At 40.4% G+C, this 21278-nt stretch overlaps 1 protein-coding gene across 7 annotated transcripts in view; it reads right to left on the bottom strand.

Moving 5' to 3' along the window:
* The window catches only part of colq (collagen-like tail subunit (single strand of homotrimer) of asymmetric acetylcholinesterase), a 116096-nt gene that overhangs the window by 6056 nt on the left and 88762 nt on the right, over positions 1-21278 (bottom strand). For 6 of the 7 annotated variants that reach the window (XR_011961254.1, XM_072575017.1, XM_072575014.1 and 3 more), the window contains 3 exons: positions 15964-16103; positions 13735-13854; positions 2696-2822 (listed from right to left, as the gene is read on the bottom strand). Coding sequence is in view for 6 of the 7 variants with exons in the window: in XM_072575017.1 (XP_072431118.1) it covers positions 2696-2822; positions 13735-13854; positions 15964-16103 (387 nt within the window). In the remaining variant the exon portion in view is untranslated. The remainder of the gene's footprint in view (positions 1-2695; positions 2823-13734; positions 13855-15963; positions 16104-21278) is intronic. The other variant, XM_072575012.1, reaches the window with a different exon arrangement.

Genomic DNA, 21278 nt, shown 5'->3' with positions numbered 1-21278 from the left:
AACATTTCCCCATCCATCATTGCCGATTCATACATCATATCAATGTAGTTTCTCTTATTAAGTTTTAGGACCCTATACTCTGAAGTAACTAACTTAGTCTCCGTGTTGAATAAGACTTTTATCATATTATAGTTGCTCGTCCCCAAAGGATCTTTCACAGCTACATCGCTAATTATTCCTTTCTCATAATACCCAAACTAACATGGCCTGTGCTTTAGTTGGTTCTCAATGTGTTAGTCCAGAAAACCATCCCATGTACACTCGAGGAATTTCTCCTCTACGATATTTGACTAATTTGATTTGCCAGAGCTATACGTACACTAAAATCATCCATAACGACAAATGCTCCTTTAGTGCCTGCTCCCTTGATTTCCTGTTTAACGCCATTCCCGATATCAACACTACACTTTGGTAGTCTATATGCCACCCCACTAATGTTTTTACCTCTTGGTATTTGAGAAATATAGAACCCACAAAGATTCTATATTGTCTGAGCTAATATTTTTACTCAATATTGTGTTTATATCCTTTTTAACCACTGCCTTTTCCTTTTTTTCTGTCCTTCTTAAATACTGAATACCCCCAGATGTTCAGTTCCCATTCCTGATCACCCCACAACTATGTTTCCATAGTCCCAACTATATCATACCCATTTACATTTATTTGTGTGAATAATTCATCCACTTTATTTTGAATGCTCTGTGTTTTTAGGCATAAAGCCTTAAGGCATATCTTTTTAACAGGCTTTGTTCCATTTCCATTATTTTTGACTTATTTGATTTTGGCCATTGATTCCTCCGCATATCATTTCTCTTATTCCTCTTTGTCTTTTGTTCTTGTTTTTGATTCCCCCTGCCAATTTAGTTTAAACCCTCCAGAACTACTCTAGCAGATATTCCCCACTAGGGCATCAGTCCTGGCCCTACCCAGGTGTAACCCGCCTAGTTTGCCTTGGTCACAGAACCAGTCTAATTGCCCCAGGAATCTGAAACCTTCCCCCCTCACACCATCTTTTTAGCCATGTCTTCAACCAACATAGCCTACTATTTTTACTCTGACTGGCAAGTGGCATTGTTAGTAATGCTGGTAGTTTCCATTATATTGCATTTAAAAGTCTACTTTTCAATTTATAATATCAATACACATATAAACTAGAAAGTATAATCTGCACAGTTTTTTCAACATTAATTAACAGAATTGACATATTTTATTTTCCAAAGAAAAAAATATGTAATGCACTATACTTCTTGTGTGTTCACTGGTTGCAAGCAAAGATAGGAAACAATTATTGAAGTCATACGAGAGAATTAATGATTAATTATTAAATATTACTTTTCACTCCCAATTTTTCAGAAATTATATAATTGGACATCAAGATTTTGGAGCTGTCTGTATCTATGGCACTAATTACAAGATTTTCTTGGACATGACTGTTAATAGAACTCCACGTATATGTCTGTAAAATTAATTTGATATTGTTTTGCTGACTGCAGCAGCTTTCTGGCAAGAACATTACCACAGACTGGCAATAAAATGTAGTTTCTCAATCCAGTATCATTCCTCAACTGTTAATATCTCCTTGCCCATTTGGCTGGCTATTTTGAAGTCACTAAGCCAAGGACAATATTAAACTTGGTTTGATTCAGATCCTTAGTTTGCAAGAGACAGGGATTATTTTCCTCACTTTTCCTCATAAAATACACAATTCTCTGGGCGCAATGGTCAGAAAGAGGGTGTAGATCCTACCACGTTCTCCTGCACTGTTTTCTTCAGATATTTGGCGCTTTGTAGATATTAGGGTGAGCCTTGTCTGCACCAGGAAAAAATATAGCCCAGATAGAGAATTACAATGGGGCAAGGTACAGTCAAATCTTTTATGTTTAGAACATCCCACCACCACCCCTTTCTCAATTCAGTATCAAATCTGGACCTTCTGGCTACTGATGGTCCTTTCTGTTGTATAAGATGTTTGGCTCCGAAAAGGGTTGATGTTGAGGAATGCATTAAACTCCTCCAACATGATGCCATAATGACTTTGGTTGTGGTACAGCTCTGCATCTTGAAGGAGATAGACCTCCCATTTAGGTCTCTTCATAGCCTTAGTACAATGTCTATCAATGTTGCTTATAACTTGTTGATATCTTAGAGTTAACTACATCTTGTTTAAGACAAAAGTCTCTTCTACCTCAACAACTTTGTGTTTTCTCACTAGATGAAGTAGGCCTGTAGATCCCCAACTTAAAGAAGAATGGTGGCAGCAAATCGACATTGTGGTGACCAAGGGTCTGGTTCACTCATATTGCATAATAAGTGGCAGTGAGAATACTTCATGGAGCATGTTGTCAGTGGTGGGTATTGTTGCATCTTCCAACGTAGTCCCTGTGTACAACTTTCCAGCTGCAACTGGCTATCCTACCACCACCTCTAAAGTTAACCTTTGACTGAGGGAAATGGCCCTTTTCCAGGTCTTTTGCACACATTTGAAGAGAAAATCCAGGCAATCTCAGGATTTCAAGTTTGTTATCAGTGTCCAGGCAGTATGCAAGATAGTTACAAGAAAATCAGCTTTAACAGGTTTGTTTTTCCTAATACGTTGAGTTCAGCTGACCAAAAATAAAATTGATGGCACACAGATGTACATTTCCAATGAAAACCTGAAGGAAATTTTTTGAAAATATAAAGCTAACCAACTTACTTATACAGCTATCGGTGACAATCTTATTTCCATCATCACACTCTTCCCCATTTTCCTCCTGAACTACTCCATCTCCGCAGAACCCTGCTGAATGTGACGAAGAAGCTGCAAGCTGTGTAGGGGAGAACTATATGAAAATAAAGTAGATGAGGAAGAATAATTATTTCCCTCAACAGTCACACTATTGGTAATTTTCAAATGGTTTGCCTGGCTCCAAGATTTGAAGTTCAGGTCCTTCTGCTATAGCGCATCGTTCCTCAACACGAATTCACTGTAACATGATTGATGATTTGCGTATGCTATTTGTAAAGCGCAAATTTTTAAAATATGTGTTGGCTATAACGCGAATACTTCGCCAACACTTTTAAGCGCTGTTTCTGAAGCAACCATCATATTATAGAAGGACTGACTGTTGGGTCAAAGTAGCACATTTTACTTATTTTCATCTATTCATGGGATGTTGGCATCTCTGGGAAGGCCATCATATTTGTCCATCCTCATTACTAACTGCAAGTCCATAAAGATGATCATGGCATCTCCTTCTAGACACAAACCAAAACATAAACTAACAGTCAGCATATAAAAGAGACATTAGGACATGTGACCAAATGCTTGATCACAAAAAGGAATGTTAAGTAGCACTTTAGAGGATGGCAGAGATTTGGAGACGTGTACATATTTAGGGAGGGAATTCTCAAGCTTAGAATCTAGATGGTTTAGCAACAGCTTGCAATTTTGGGTGAAAGAAAGTGGGATGCACCTTGCAAAGGCTCATAGAGCTGAGGCAAAGTACCGAATTAGGGAGAGAAGGGGATAAGTGCTAAATCATGACAACTGTATAATGACCAGATCCGGCTATGTCATACATTCACCAAAACATTATATGACTGTATAGACACAATATATGTATATATATCCTTGTACATGTTATGCTAAAAGGTTTCCCATTCTTTAAAGGACGGATGATTGTTTTATGGCATAAATTGCAGACCATGCAGGAAGTGTATCTTTAAGACAGTCGCATGAGATCACAACATGTGATGTTTTGGTATAGAAGTGCCAAGCTCACATCAGTCACTGTCTCTATATAATCGATTAAATGTAGAGCCTTTGATCAATCAGCTTTACATATATGCATTAACACCTGTAGCACAAAACCTAGACTATGTATGCGGGTAATAATTTGTTCATGCAAAAATCTTGGACTTGTAGGTTTTGTCTTGGTACAAGTTGTGATAACTGTCTACATGTTTCCTGGTCATACTTTTGTACTATTTTAAAACTGAAGCATTGGTGAACCTGAGGCCTATCTAGATTAGTGAATGAATAGTACTCACAAATTAGAATATGAACAGCAAGAGTGGAAGGGTGGAAGTAAGAAGGGACCAGTGAAAGAGAAAACTTCAGGGGCATTAAAATAGAATCTTTTCAGTTAAAAAATCTCTTAATGATTTATTTATCTTGTTCAGGAAATCTTGACAAATGTCAGAGAGATTCCTTTGATCTCGCTCAGAAGGTAAAATGTCCCTTGTTGATGCAGCCTTTAGTTGAAGTAAATATTAGAAACTAACAATTAATACCATGATAGCCAGTTCTCAACATCTTGATGTCAGCTTTCATAGACTTACACTAATGCCATTCCTATTTCTCCCAAGAGTAAGATTGCTTGTTTGCAGATGGGCAGGCTCAGAGTGAACTCTTTCGTTTTACTCCTGACAACAGCTTGAGACAGAAGGTACTTTTTTTCTCCTGTATGGACACAAACTACGCTCTCTATCCAATCACTTCACTTGCATGCCTTAATAAAGGAATGACTGATTTATTTGGGGAAAGATGATTTCATCCACTTGGCTTGATGCCTGAAGTCTGGAAGGTCAGTGCATGACATGTCTCTGGGCTGTCAACAATTTCTTAGTTACTGAGAGCAAGGAAACAGCTCTAATTATTGAAGTATGACTCATGCATTTTCTTTCCCCTTTTCACTATAGAAAGATGCTCCAACCTCAATTTAGCACTTCCCCAGTGGAGGTGGATATCGTTCAGTTCAACAAATGATTTAGGAAAGGATTTGAACACCAATTCTTCGCTTAGCCAGGGCATCCCAAATACATGCTTCAAGACAAGGTTTTCAGTGCAGCATTTAAAGAAAGCACATTTAAAAGGTCATGATTTGGAGATGCCGTGTTGGACTGGGGTGTACAAAATTAAAAATCACAAAACACCTGGTTAGAGTCCAACAGGTTTAATTGGAAGCACTAGCTTTCGGAGCGTCGCTCCTTCATCAGGTGGTTGTGGAGGACACAATTGTAAGGCACAGAATTTATAGCAAAAGTTTATAGTGTGATGTAACTGAAATTATACATTGAATAATACCTTGATTGTCTGTTGAGGTTTTAATCTGTTCAAATACCATGATAGTTTCACTTCTTTCACGTGTAAATCACAAAACCTTTTTTTAAGAGTTGCATTCTCAGGTTAACTGTAACAATTGGTATTAGCTAGACAATATGTTGTTGGTGTTGGCCCCCTGTGTTCTCTGTCTATGCCATGATGTTTAGATTGATTTTAATCTAAAAAGTGAGATAACAGAGTTTTACATGAATTCATGCAGATTTTGAGCAAAGTACAATGTAACTCTGCAAGTACAAATTCACCCTACAAAATATATGCGTGCATGTGGGTCTTTGTATCTGTCTGTGTGTGTGTGTGTCTGTCTGGGTTGGGGGTTGTGAGTGTGAGAGAGAGTGTATATGCATGTGTAGTGAGTGTAGAGTGTCTTACGTCTGTGAGGGGGTGCATGTGTGAGTGTGGAAGTGTGTGTGTGTGTGTGTGTGCATGTCTGGGGTGGGGGATTGTCAGTGTCTGTGAAAGAGAGTGTATATGTGTGTGTGCATGAGTGTAGAGTGGTCTAAGTCTCTGAGAGGATGCCTATGTGAGTGTGGGAGTGTGTGTGTCTGTAAGGGTGTGTGTGAGTGTCTATGTATATGTGTGTCCATGTGTATAGGAGTGTGTGTGTGGGTGTGTGTGTATGTGTTTAGTGCAATGGTGGTCACCTGTAGTGTGACATGAACCCAAGGTCCCAGTTGAGGCCCTCCCGATGGATATGAAACTTAGCTATCAGTGTCTGCTCGGCCACTTTTCGCTGATGCCTGTCCTGAAGTCCGCCTTGGAGGATGGGCACCCGAAGGTCCAAGGTCAAATGTCCTGGACCGCTGAAGTGTTCCCCAATTGGGAGGTAACACTCCTGTCTGTTGATTGTTGTGTGGTGCCCATTCATCCGTTGCTGTAGCCTCTGCTCGGTTTCCCCAATGTACCATGTCTCAGGGCATCCTTACCTGCAACGTATGAGATAGACAACAGTGGCTGAGTCGTATGAGTACCTTCCACGTACATGGTGGGAGGTGTCCCTATGTGTAATGGTGGTGTCCATGTCCACACTCTGACACGTCTTGCAGGGCCCTACTGTGGCAGGATATACCTCCGAGGATAGGGTATTGCTGAAACTGACGTCTTGAATTCTATTAATATATCTAATATCACAGACTTGTATATATAGTTTAGGTTTTGGGATATATATGTTAATGTATGTCTGACTGGCCGAAAGCTCTATATTGAATTGACTATTTTCTCTAATGTTCCAAGATTGTTTTCTTTGGTTGAAGCTATTCTTTCAACATTTAAGTTCCTTTGATTTTAAAAATAAATTCATTAGCAACCCCAGGTGTTTAATCTTTCTAAAAGAGAGTGGGTAGAGTATTCATTGTGCTTTAGCATTTTGTTTTTAGCCTTCAGTTTAAAATGGAGCACTTTAGTCTTGATTATAATTGTAGTTGTCCTGAGAGCCGGGCAGCTTGCTACAAACAACGATCTGTTTGAGGTTTGGTGGTTGTTTAAAGGCAAAAAGTGGAGGTGTGGGGAAGGTCTTGGTGAGGTGCTCATCCTCATTGATAATGTGTTGCAGGTCACAAAGAACATGGTGTAGTTTTTCAGCTCCTGGGAAGTATGGAACAACGAAGGGTACACTGTCGATTGCAGCACGTGTCTGTCTCCTGAGGAGGTCATTACAGTTCCTCACTGTGACACGTCGGAACATGTGGTCGATGAGTTGAGCATTGTACCCCGTTCTTATGAGGGCATCCCTGAGTACTTCCAGGTGCACTCACATGACTCAGCCAACGTTGTCTATCTCATATGCTGCAGGCAAGGATGCCCGGAGGCATGGTACATTGGGGAAACCGAGCAAAGGCTACGGCAACAGATGAGTGGGCACCGCACAACAATCAACAGACAGGAGTGTTCCCTACCAGTATGTTAAATATGTTAGTCTGCATAAAATATACCTCCGAGGATAGGGTATTGCTGAAACTGACATCTTGAATTCCATTAATATATCTAATATCACAGACTTGTATATATAGTTTAGGTTTTGTGATATATATGTTAATGTATGTCTGACTGGCCGAAAGCTCTACATTGAATTGACTATTTTCTCTACTTTGTTCCAAGATTGTTTTCTTCAGTTGAAGCTATTCTTTCAACATTTAAGTTCCTTTGATTTTAAAAATAAATTCATTAGCAACCTCAGGTGTTTAATCTTTCTAAAAGAGAGTGGGTAGAGTGTTCATTGTGCTTCAGCATTTTTTTTTAGCCTTCAGTTTAAAATGGAGCACTTTAGTCTTGATTATAATTGTAGTTGTTCATCTCTGAACCTGCACAAGTTGATAGACGAATATTAGGAAAAAAAGACTTCTCAACTACCATATTCATCACCTCTTCAGCATATAGCACCCAATAGAGCTTTCAGTAGCTTTTAGTGTCTGTTCACTGCTGTCATGATGTGGTTTCTGCTTTACTATACGCTAGTCTGCATAGAATATACCAGTGAGTTGGGTTTTTTGTTAAAACAGATGTCCTGAAGCTGTTTTACATTACTAGAAATTAACGAGGACACTATCGCAATTTAGACATTTGGTGAAAATGCTCCTGTTTCCAGCTAAAGTGCTTTGTCAAATGAGATTCAAGGTGCTCAATGCACCATGGCTTAGAGCTGTGCTTTTAGGCACTTTTCCTTTAGTGGGATTTGTGCAACCAGAGAGACAGATGAACTCATCACTGCTGACATATTCTGGCTTTCACACCACTGGTGCCATCTTTAAAGCCCAGCTGCTTATTATTCCAGAAGTTTAAATCCCCTCACTGTGGTGTTTGATCCTTATCACCGAGGACATGTCACACAGCTAATGTAACGTTGCTTTGTACTTCACCTTCAGGGAACAGTAGGATGTTGGTATAATGTGATGAAGAGAAGGGTAATCCATTCTCCCTTAGATTGCCAAAGGAGGCCATGCCAATACCGTAAGCTGACCTAGAGCTAAATTGCACTCCCAGTGTAGTGCTGTGTCTTAGATGAACTTGGATGTTCAGCAATGCAGGAAGAAGGTCAATGATTTGTACCATGCAAGGATTGGTGCAGCCATCTTCTCTCTTCTACTTCACACTCACAGGCCACAACTCATTCAATCTCTGCCACTGCACATGCACCTCACCAAGTCTCACGGATAACAGCTCGCACTACCTCATGTAACATGTCCATGCCCATAGTCACCTACCTCACTCTTCTAAACCACTAACTCTTCCTGCCCTCTATACTTCCTATTCAGTCTCATGAGGCACCTCACCTCATTGATACCCCTATATCACCATTAAATGCCCTTTCATCTACTTCTATTGTGCGCAGTCCGTCCTTCCCACAGCCTGGACTAATGTGTCCACAGTACCCTGACTGACCTACCTACAATTCCTGGACTTGCTGTATTTGGCCTGTAGGACTGACCATGGCTTATCCCTGGACTGCAAGAAGCTTGGAATCTCAAGCTCTGATAGGACCAAATGCCTGACTGATCAGGAAAACTCCCTGAAGTGGAATTGGAAGAGCCACTTGACTGATTGTGACAGTATCCCCTGACTGACCAGAGTGCCCCTTGGTCCCACTATACTCCTTTTTGACTTTCACATTTGAATATTTGCTTGCTGTGTAAAATGCTGGCGATGTTGCACATGGAGAGTTGACTTTGAAGTATGGTATTACGCAACAACATGCAAATCTCATTGACTGTTCAGTGCACCCAACTGCAACAAGCTGTCCATCTCTTGCTCTGCACTAAAAAGCAATGTGTGCCACATAGAGGCTAGGAGCTGAATCAGTGAGTGCACTACTTAAATAGTAAGGGATGGACAGAGTTTGGCAACTTTGAATAACCTCAAAATAAGTGAGGGCTGAAAAGGCAAGATAAGAGCCAAAAATGTATCCGATGTCCATGCAGGCGATGGAGGTGCATCCCTATGTACAAGGTTACTGACAGAAGCATGTAAGTCATATGTGCCCCTCAGCTATAAGTAAAGAGTTAAAGGACTGACGTGGTATAAGAGTACAGGTATAATGATGTAGTGAGGCTGGTGGTTTACCGATGCCAACTTGTGTGGACCAAGTGTCAAGGTGAATTGTAGGCATGGACCACGCAGTGAGGTTGTTGTGAAGAAGCAGTTGAATGTCAGATGGGAGAAGTACTTGTTGAGTTATAGCCAATGTTACCCACTTTGATTTATATTTTGTGAATTTACCCTGTCTGGTTTCTTGTGAAAGAAGAGGAGAATTGCAAGTGGTGTACAAACAAAGCAAGTTTAGTTATTTATGAGCTACTAATGCTTCGAAGTAGGTTAACTGCTGCTGAATAGCGAGTTCTAGAAGTGCCATTTAAAGCTTAAGGGGGAAATCCCCAAACATTTTCTCGATGTCAAGACTGACTTTTGAATTCTCTTTGTATTTTCCCAACTTCCTTGCCATTGTTCAAGCCACACCAGGGAGGGGAAATAATCTACTTTTAGTTTGTGTTCTGTGCTTACTGATGTTACATTTAGCTGTCTAAAGGTACTGCACCAACTCCATTACACTGGGATGTTACATATTATGATTTTATGTAATGGTCTTAAAGGGACAGTGCCTGTGAAGTCTGCAATCTATGCCATAATATAACATTCACTAATCTCCTTATCCAAAAATTCTAATGTGCACTCCCAAGGTGTGCTGTGCCAGTGCAAATTTGTAAGATTGTCCTGACAATTTTTAGGAGGCTTCTTTCATCAGTTTTACAGCAATTAAAAAAATGTAGTTTAAATTTATATATTCAATAGTGAATATTTACTGATTAGAAAAGTCAACATGAAATTTAAAATTTTACTAGAATACTTGGGTAGTGGATGATTCAGAGATGAGGAGAAACTTCTTCACCCAGAGAGTGGTGGGTGTGTGGAATGCTCTGCCCCAGGGGGCAGTGGAGGCCCAGTCTCTGGATTTGTTTAAGAAAGAGTTGGATAGAGCTCTCAAGGATAGTGGAATCAAGAGTTGTGGAAATAAGGCAGGAACAGGACACTGATTAAGGATGATCAGCCATGAACATAATGAATGGTGGTGCAGGCTCGAAGGGCAGAATGACCTCCTCCTGCACCTATTGTCTATTGTCTATTGTCAGAAGGCTGTAACAAAAGGAATCGTTTTAATTCTCTCCTATTTCTTTTTTAATACTTGGGATTAGTTCAGCATGTTCAGCAGGGACATATTTTGATGTCCCTGTGGAAACATTAAAGAACAATCCTAACTGAATTTGAAGGAAAGTCAGCCCAGGGACACTCTGGCTGAGAGCCAAGCATTTACTTACTAATGCTGTCAGGCCTCACACTGACAGTTCAAAAAGATTAATTCTCCACAATAACTGTTAGGGCTCACAAGACATTAAGCCATGGTATTGTCAGAGTGAAATTCTCTTTGAGTCAAATGAACAAAAAAGAACTTTAAGACAATAAGATCTAGTTCCTCTCCTACCACACTCATCTTCGAATTTATTCAGTTAGAGATGAGAGAACTCTGTGGGAAGCTAGAGAAGTGATTGCTAGGCCTCTTGCTGACATATTTGTATCATCGATAGTCACAGGTGAGGTGCTGGAAGACTGGAGGTTGGCAAACATGGTGCCACTGTTTAAGAAGGGTGGTAAGGACAAGCCAGGGAACTATAGACCAGTGAGCCTGACCTCAGTGGTGGGCAAATTGTTGGAGAGAATCCTGAGAGACAGGATGTACATGTATTTGGAAAGGCAAGGACTGATTAGGGATAGTCAACATGGCTTTATGCTTGGGAAATCATGTCTCACAAACTTGATTGAGTTTTTTGAGGAAATAACAAAGAGGATTGATGAGGGCAGAGTGGTAGATTAGATCTATATGGACTTCAGTAAGGCATTCAACAAGGTTCCCCATGGGAGACTGGTTAGCAAGGTTAGATCTCATGCAATAGAGGGAGAACTAGCCATTTGGATACAGAACTGGCTCAAAGGTAGAAGACAGAGGGTGGTGGTGGAGGGTTGTTTTTCAGACTGGAGGCCTGTGACCAGTGGAGTGCCACAAGGTTCGGTGCTGAGTCCTCCACTTTTTGTCATTTACACAAATGATTTGATGCGAGCATAAGAGGTACAGTTAGTAAGTTTGCAGATGACACCAAAATTGGAGGTGTAGTGGACAGCGAAGAGGGTTACCTCAGATTACAACAGGATCTGGACCAGATGGGCCAATGGGCTGACAAGTGGCAGGTGGAGTTTAATTCAGATAAATGCGAGGTGCTGCATTTTGGGAAAGCAAATCTTAGCAGGACTTATACACTTAATGGTAAGGTCTTAGGGAGTGTTTCTGAACAAAGAGACTTTGGAGTGCAGGTTCATAGCTCCTTGAAAGTGGAGTTGCAGGTAGATAGGATAGTGAAGAAGGCGTTTGGTATGCTTTCCTTTATTGGTCAGAGTATTGAGTACAGGAGTTGGGAGGTAATATTGCAGCTGTACAGGACATTGGTTAGGCCACTGTTAGAATATTGCATGCAATTCTGGTCTCCTTCCTATCGAAATGGTGTTGCAAAACTTGAAAGGATTCAGAAAAGATTTACAAGGATGTTGCCAGGGTTGGAGGATTAGAGCTATAGGGAGAGGCAGAACAGACTGGGGCTGTTTTCCCTGGAATGTCGGAGGCTGAGGGGTGACCTTCTGGACGTTTACAAAATTATGAGGGGCATGGATAGGGTAAATAGGCAATGTCTTTTCCCTGGGGTGGGGGAGTCCAGAACTAGAGGGCATAGGTTTAGGGTGAGAGGGGAAAGATATAAAAGAGACCTAAGGGGCAACTTTTTCACACACAGGGTGGTACGGGTATGGAATGAGCTGCCAGAGAAAGTGGTGGAAGCTGGTACAATTGCAACATTTAAGAGGCATTTGGATGGGTATATGAATAGGAAGGGTTTGGAGGGATAAGGGCTGGGTGCTGGCAGGTGGGACTAGATTGGGTTGGGATATCTGGTTGGCATGGACGGGTTGGACCGAAGGATCTGTTTCCATGCTGTACATCTCTATGACTCTATGAGTGAGCAAAACTACACTCCTCTATTAAGGTTGCTCAGAAGGTTTTGATGTATAAAGAAAGATTGAATAAGCTGGAACTTACTTCACTGAAGCATTAGAGGTTGAAAGGTGACCTTATAGAAGATATAAAATCATGAGGGGTATAGATAGGCTTAATAGTAGGTGTCTTTTCCCTACGCTGGGGGATTTCAAGGTGAGGGGACACATTTTTAAGGTAAGAGGAGAGAGATATAAAAAAGACATGGGGGCAAATCTTTTACACAGAAGGTGGTTTGTGTGTGGAATGAACTTCCTAAGGAAGTGGTGGATGTGAACAGAGTTACAACATTGAAAAGACATTTAGGTAAGTACATGAATAGGAAAAGTTTGGAGGTATATGGTTCAACAGCAGGCAATAGAAACTAGTTTAGTTTAGGATTATGTTCGGCATGGACTGGTTGGACCGAAGGCTCTGTTTCCATGATGTATGACTCGATGACTCTATGACTACACCCTTCTGCTTCTCGACATGAGCTCCCTGGTAATTGGCATATGGCTAGGGTTGGTTGTATTAATAGCATACTGATGAAGAAAACCTGAGTTCTGATATATTATTTGCTATTTACATTGTGTCAAACTGAGTCTAGGGGATGTTGGGACATAAAAAGAACTGCGATTGCCATTCACCGAGTGCAGTCTTGCATACACCAAAGAAGATATGGAAAGACCTTTCTTAAGAAAAAGAAAATCTGGAGGTTACTTGCTGTCTGATACAGCTATGTCCACTTTGGAGCGATTCATTTGTCAGTAGCTCAACACCAATATTCCTGAGGCATGAATAGGGACTGTAAGTTGTGGTTTATTTGTATGGTTGCTCGAAATCACCATTTTGTTTCTTTCTGGTTGATTCAATATGAGGAATTAAGCAACATTCACAAATGCATGCAAGCTTCATAGCCCATGCCTGTAGAAACTGTCAAAAGAGATTCCAAGTTTCTTACACATAGTTGAGATTAAACATTAGGTGTTAGAATTTTAATTGCTCTGCTTTTTTGGTGTGATATTTTCAGAGTGTCAGATTAAATGCTTTGTCATTGCATTTACAATCTGATTAGTGTGTGAAGCCAAAGCCAGCCTAGCATTGATCTGGCTGAAGCATTTCTTGATCACATGACTTCTAACAGGGAATAAATAACACAATGTGTCTGCCTCCATCCTACTTATTTCATCTTGGTTGGAATTAAGAAGATACAGCTTCAAATGGGCGAACGAAGGGGCAGCTAAGAAAATCTAAATTTACCTATAATTTTAAAATGCACTTTTATTACTGACAGTTGGATTTCCACTGCAATGTTCACGTGGTACAGCAGATGGCACTCTGCTACGACAAGAAAAGCAGTTTGCATTTCCAAGAATGCTGAACTGTGGAGGCCCGTCTTTAACAGCTGTTGTTCACATTACATTGCTCCAACACAAGAATAAAAACTATAATAGGCAAGGGTGGGAGAAGAAACTCTTTCTGTTTCCTGTTACATTTAATTTGAAGGGTGAGTTTAATAAAGATTAAACTTCTGGAAAGGATGCAGCAATCAAACTCCCACTACCTGAATCGGCAGCCATCCAACAGTGTCTTTGAAGTACAATGACCTCTGATCTTTCCGGAAAGCTAGTGCATTTTCGGTGTTAAGCTTTTTCAGCTCTTCTTCATTGTCCACAACAAATATCTAAAAAGAAAAAAGAATATTAAATATTATTTAGATATCACAGGAAAGTCAGGCTGATGCAGTTAGAAAAATCTAAGCAACATAAGAATGTAAGAAATACACTGTTACTCTGGCCTTTCTGACTGCAGTGTTATTAGGAGAATATTCTAATTTTATACACTGAATACATTTTATTGTTTTTGTGCTCTAGCATTGTTTGTTCTGTCTGTACAGATAATTTAGTACAGTTTTTAATATAAATCTTTATCTCCATAATGAATAACACTAGCCACTTTTCCAACTTTGATTTCAGTAATGGAGAGAGAGAGACCAACTTCACAGCTTTGCTCACACCCAATCACAACAACATTCTAAGGAAGATGCAGGAAAACTCATGAATGACATATAATGGTCCAACATGTCTTTTATACTTCAAAATGGAGCTCTGATATGATCAGTACCATATGTGCAGGTCAGGTGAATTGGCCATGCTAAATTGTCCATACTGTTAGGTGCATTAGTCAGAGTAGGTCTGGGTGGGTTACTTTTCGGAGGGTCAGTGTGGACTTGTTGGGCCAAAGGGTCTGTTCGCTCACTGTAGGAAATCTAAAAATGTACATGCACAAATACACAAAACTATCAAAACTATGTACAGAGCTGGAACTGAATTGCAACATGGGATTTTAGGAACAAGTGAAGACCATTCAGCCCATCATGTCTGCTCCACCATTCAATAAGATCATGGCCAATCTTGTCATGGCTTCAACTTCACTTTATTGTCTATTTTGCCAATAATCTCATCTCCACTGTCTATAAAAAGAACATCTATTTAAATTGAATCCATTGAATAAATTTCAAGACTCGGCCTCCAGTGATTTTAGAGGGAAGAGAATTCTATGTACTAATGATCCTCTGAGAGAGAGAAAGTAATCTTCCTCATCTCAGCGTTAAAAGGAAAGTATCTAATTCTAAACCTGTGTCTCCAGTACATACTCCCAGTATCCATCCTCACCATCTTACATGTTTCAATAAGGTTCTAGTGAGCTCCAGTGAGTACACGCTCAACCTTTCTTTACAAAATAAGCCCATCATTCCCAGGAATTCCCCATAATTGGCCACTCATCACTGCCCAATTAAAAAAAAACTCACTGCGCCACTTGGCAAAAGAACAATAGCTATGGAGAGATGCTCCCAACATCAAGACAATTCTTGTCCAATTCTGCCACACATCTCACCATAGTCCATGTTGCTCAGACCCCTTAATGATTTTACCCTGTTTACTACAGTGTGGCAGGCACAAACTATCATTTTAATGCCTCCATTATATTTTTTATTAATTCATTCATGGAATGTGGGCACCACCAGATCGGCCAGTATTTATACTTGTACCCAATTACCCTGAACAAGATGATTGGGAGCAGCCATCTTGAATTGCTGTAGTCCTTCAGATATAGAGATACCCGCATTGCCGGTAGGAAGGGATTTCGAGGAATATTTTTCCCAGTGACCAGGAAGAAACGATGGCATAGTTCCAGGTTAGGAAGCTGTGTGATTTGGAAGGGAACTATCAAATTGTGGTGGTTCCATGCATCCAGTGCAACTCTCCTTCTGGGTTCCAGAGGCTGCAGGCTGGTGAAGTTGAAGGAGCATTCCTGAGTAACTGAAGTGCATCTTGAAAATGGCACACATTGCACATTTGTGCTAAAGGGGCAGGAGGGAACAATTGAAGGTTGTGGACGGGATACCACACTCATCCAGGCCATTTCTTGTTTTCAATTATCAAATCCCCAGTCCCACTCTTTCGAGAACCGACACTACCTTAGGTCATTTTTCTATTTGAATATTTATAAAAACTCTTACAATCAGTTTTATTTTGTGAGCTAGTTTTCTCTCAAACTTCAGTTTCTCTATTTTGTCATCAATCTTTGCTGATTTTTTAAAACCCTGACCAATCTATGATCTACCATTAATATTTGCCAAATGTAAAATATTTCTTTCATTTTGTTCCTATTTATAACTTCCTTATTCAGTCATGGAAGATGTTCCTTTCTCACTAGAATTGGAAAGAAGGTAATAAGACAAACATTTTTGGATATAAATTATGATTCCCCCACTAAAATTTGTACTTACGACTGGTACTTGTGGAGAATTGACCAAAGGTGGGAGCTCACTATATGAAGGATTGCTTACAGTCTGAGGGAGATTGCAGTAACATCTTCCTACTGGCCCTGGGAGTCCTCTTTCACCCTTTGGTCCGACAATTAAGCGACCTTTTAAATGAAAATAATGGCCAGTCAAGAACAATGTACTTATAATTTTCTTTTTGACCTGTACAGTTGATTCATTTCAGTGTACCTTTCACCTTTCTTGTTACACATTACCATAATAAGATTCTGCAATCAGACAGTAAAGTAAGCTCCTTCCAATGGAAATGTATTAATGAGGGAGTGGGAGTGGAGCTGAGCATGGTACATCAGAAAGCATTTGAAGTAGAACATTCTGACAGTTCTGTATAACATTGTGTAGCCACTAGTCACATTTCTGATCATGATTAGTGTAAACTAGTGTACAACACATTATAAATATCCTGCTGTCTAGAGGATACTGCAATTCAAGCAACTTTCTTCAACCAGACAAATGCGTACTGCAGTTTTATACACTGTGAGTGATAGACAAGGGCATCTCTTATTCCAAGATCCTCAGTATTTGATTAACAGACTAGTTATTGGGAAAGAGAAGGATTGTAGGCCTCTTCGCTTGCTCTTTCTTTTGACTCCATTCTTGCTGCCTGGACAACATCTTGGCACCCTTGGCAATCCTAGGCCTCTGTCTGATTGTTTTACCAGAAGTACCCAATACTCCCATTGGCCTCTGATTGACTAACAGCTCTCAGTGGGGAGGAATTCCATCCTTGTGTCCTGAATTCTGGGGAAGACTTCATGCTGGCCAGTCAGGTGCTTGTTAAAGTACTTCATTTTGTCAGGCCTTTCTCAATGAAGATGCCATGGGATTATAGGAAGGGTTTGGAGGGATATGGGCCGGGTGCTGGCAGGTGGGGCTAGATTGGGTTGGGATATCTGGTCGGCATGGATGGGTTGGACCGAAGGGTCTGTTTCCGTGCTGTACATCTCTATGACTCTATGGCTCCTCCTCATTAATGCTCTATCTCAGCTGCACATGATGTTCCGCACAAGGTGATTGGTATCAGCATGCTGATCACGGCATTGACCTCTCATCCTGGAGGTCGTTGCTGTGCATTAGCTTCAGAGACATGTCTAGTCAGTAAGAAAATTTGAGGGAATGCGGCTGATTATTGTTAAACTTCACTCTAAGATACAAGATATGCTTCAGTTATCCATTCTTGCTTACACCAAAGCTGAAACGCTGTGTTATATGTGTATTCCAAATTAAGACTTGGATATCACTTACCTTCCTTATTGCTTGCTGTACCTTGTTGTTAAGCTCCTATACATAACGCACAAGAATAACACTCCAACTTATAATTATCAGGTACTTTCAGCATAGTATATTTCACATAGTGTCTCACTGGAACGTTATGAAAAATGTTAGACACCTCCAAGGAGGAAAGTACGTAAAGAAGTGAAGAGTATGAGGCATGGTCATCAATAAGAACAGCTGAACTAGGGGATACCCAGCAGGACAGAACTGGATGAGCACAATTGTGAGGTTGGAAGAGATTATAAGGTTAAGGAGGAGCGAGACACCTCAAATTCCTCTGAAAACCAATACTTAATAATTTCTCAGCATTTAAAGAAAAACGTTCTTTTTCTACCAATGAGTAAAGAGACTGGGAATTACTTCAGTGTCCTAAACTCTCACTCTGCCCTTATCATACCCACCCACCCTGGGGTAGGGATATCAGTCACTCATTGGGTTTTCATGGAAGTGCCCCTTTAAATGATATGGGGACAGGTTCCTTTTCCAATGAAGGGTGCAGGCAGGCCCTTAAAGCCTAACAAAGGGCAGCTGGCTGTGATGGTTGGTAAGTGAGTGCTTAACAAAGAGACGCCCTCTTAGTAACATTTATAAATGTTTAAATTAAACATCGTTTTTTTTAGTTAAATCACTTTGGTTGGGAATGGGGAGGGGCTCACTCAAAAGGCCAGTATGTAATTGCTCTTGTACGCAGGCAAGGTGTAAGACATGTAAAATTTATGTTCTCTCAAATTACATTTCAAACCCAGCTTTGTATATTTTTTTCCATCCAGACATGTTATCGCACACAACGGAGCGAACTTCCCACCACCAAAATCACAGTGACTATTCTTTTACTTTTAAAAAAAACTAACCACCATAAGCCAAACCCCATGTAGCCAATTCATATTAAATAGCAAAGCCCATTATGCACAATGCAAACCATCAAAAGTGATGGGGATGTGGGGCAAAAGGGAAGGGGTTAAATCAAATTATGGTTGGAGGGGGAGATAAAGCACTACCCAGCTTTGCATTGTTAGCAAATCTGAATATGTAAGGCCTGGCCTCTTCATCAAAGACATTAATTTAGATTGCAAATAGCTGAGGCTACACTACAGATCCCTTTTGTACCTTACTTGTAACAGTATACCAACCTGAAAATATCCTCTTTATTCCTTTTCTGTTTCCTGTTCTTTAACCAATCCTCCGACCATGCATAGACATTATCTCCATTGCCATCTTGTGTACAAATCCTTTACACAATCACTTGCTGAATGTCTTTTGAAAATACATCTATTATGTTCGCTGACTCCACTTTCTCTGCTCATACCATCCTCAAAAATACATTTTTTTTCTCACTAAACCATGTTGGCTCTGTTTAATTATGTCAGGATTTTTTGAAGTGCCCAAACGTTAGGCTAACTGGCCTATAGTTTCATAAATTCTCTGTTCCCATTTTCTCGTATTGCAGTGTTATGTTTGCTGCCTTCCAATACACAGGGACATTTCTAAATTATAGAGACTTTTGCAAGAGCATATTTATGCATCTACTAACTTTGTAACCATCTCTTTAAGAACATTAGGCCAGGAATCCAGGAAACCTGTCAGCTTGATCTCTCTAGTAGCTTAACTTTACTAACATTAATTACTTCAAGTTCTTCACTCTAATGAAACCATTGTGTTAAAAATCAGAACAGACCCTCTCAAAATATATTAAGAAGGTAGATTAGACCCTACTTTTTTTCTTATGCTAAAGGTAAATGTGAGGTGCTGTCTTCCAGATGCAATTCCATTGGTCAAACTACTCGACATTAAACAAAACACAATTTATTGAAACACTGTAGTTAAAATATAACTGAAGAAAGAAGAACTGTGAATACCTTAACTCTATCGGAAAAACTTAATAGAATAATAGATACAGTAACTATCACTAGTTAGCTATTCCAATATAGTAACATCCCATAAACACATCCTTGGACAAAGGCAATTTCTGAAAACAGATTTGTCTCACATGCAATCCAACAGCCCAAGAGGAAAGGCCCTAGCTTTTGGCTGTAACTGAGAGGGAAAAATAGCTTCCCCTTCTTCAAGACCCCAACAGCAACTGCTGCTGAAAACTAAGAATCCCTGGTTCTGTGAGAGCTTGACCACATCCACTCAGGTTGCTTCTATTGTTCCAAACTAAAATAAACCCAGGCCTCACAAGTTGTTTATCTTCTCATAGACTACTCTTCACCTGTCCACCAACCTCTCTTTAAAAGGAACCAGGACAAAACGCATCTCTTAAGTCACAGAATTGTCACACTTGGATACCCATTAATTTTTGTATGCGAACATGCCTTTCACTATAGACAAATATTTGTTTAGCATCTCTGCCATTTCTTTTGTTCCCAATATAATTTATCTTCCATCAGCTTCAAGGGTTTTACCTTGGCTTTTGATGTTTTTATGTTTAATAGACTTGTTCTTCCCAAATACTGCAACTTTAACTTGCCATTGCTTCCTGACTTGAGTTTACTCAATGATGAAGTTTAACCATTAACCTATGTTCCTTTTGTCACAAGCCACTTACCAATCATGACTGTGCACTATTGCCTTGATATTCTCTTAAGATTCCTTCCTTTCTGCTAACCAAAACCCCTCCCAACATCACCATTTCAGTTCAAAGTCTCATCCACAGGCCTAGTATATGATTTCCTAGAATTCTGATCCTAGTATTGTTTAAGCAGAGACAGTCCACATGGAACTGTATCAGTGCACATACCACACGAATCAAAACGCTTGTCCCTCACAACAATTATTCAGACACACCTTCAACTTTCTGATCTATTCATCTCCATATTTTATTTTAACATTGCTCGGATAGACATTCATTAGTTAAAGGCTGAATGTTGCAGACCTCCTTGACTTTACAATCCTTTTTACAAACCCTCACTTTACACACCCACCACAAATTGAGGCTGTTAAATGACTAATGAAGGGCTACTTAAGAGCCTCTTGCCACTTGGTCATGGTGTGCAATAAGTGGGAGGAGGTTGGCAGTGGTTGGGAAGCCTGGTAGGTAAAGGGGAAGACTCCTTCAATAGTCCCTTTTTCCAAACAAAGTCCTCTGTCAGTATCTGCTCCCCACCCACATGTCCTCTTCTCACTCCACTTGGATTGGCTTCTCCCTTCACACTCATACCCCTGCCCACCAATGTCTTTCAATCCTGGCCCACCAAAAATCATCCCCACCCCCGTGTCCCAGATTACCTGGATTCATATGCAGTATTGCCCCCCAGTGCTCGTATTGTGGCTCAGACCAGACAGCTGCCTGCTCTTTTAGGTGGGCCTTCCTCCCAGCTGGCAGCAGGAGGTGGGGGTCTCAACCCATTTAATGCTCCTTAGAGTTCATCAACTGCATGGCAGGAAATCCTGCCACCATAATATACTGCTTTGTTACAATTGAGGCTCCACTCATTAATTTAGACACCAAATGCTCATACCCCCTCAGTAGAACTTCTTTGTACTTATGCAGCTGCTTTCCACAGGGATCTTTGTCTTTTTATACAAGTTTCATCTCCTGCCACAAGCATTTGATAGACAGCAGAACCTTCTGAACTCTTGGTTGTGCTACAGACAACATTCATCCTTCTGTTTATCCATTTCTGTTCTGCTCTCATTCCTTTTCACTGTCACCACTTGAGCAAGATCCTTATACCTGTTGGCAATGAGGAAAAGCCCTGAGTTCTCCTTACTTGCTTTATTTGTGGCCAAAGCCTCCTGCCCATGACCGCTAACATGACCTATGCCACTGAGACATTGAAGAGGCCATTGAATGATTATTTGGATCGAAATGGTGTGCAGGGAGATGGTGAAAAGGCAGGAGATTGGCAATTGGTAATAGAATCACTGCAGGCATGATGGGTCAAACAGCCTCTTTCTGCATTGTCGCAATTCTGTGATTCGACAACTTCCTGACCGAAGGAGTTGATATGCCCCTGCATCAAAGTGTCCAGGGAATATTCCCT

Source organism: Chiloscyllium punctatum, chromosome 8 (genome assembly GCF_047496795.1).
Source record: "Chiloscyllium punctatum isolate Juve2018m chromosome 8, sChiPun1.3, whole genome shotgun sequence".
In the NCBI taxonomy this organism is placed as follows: Eukaryota; Metazoa; Chordata; class Chondrichthyes; order Orectolobiformes; family Hemiscylliidae; genus Chiloscyllium; species Chiloscyllium punctatum.
The sequence above is the reverse complement of the archived record's forward strand: the minus strand, read 5'-3'. Positions and strand labels throughout refer to the sequence as shown.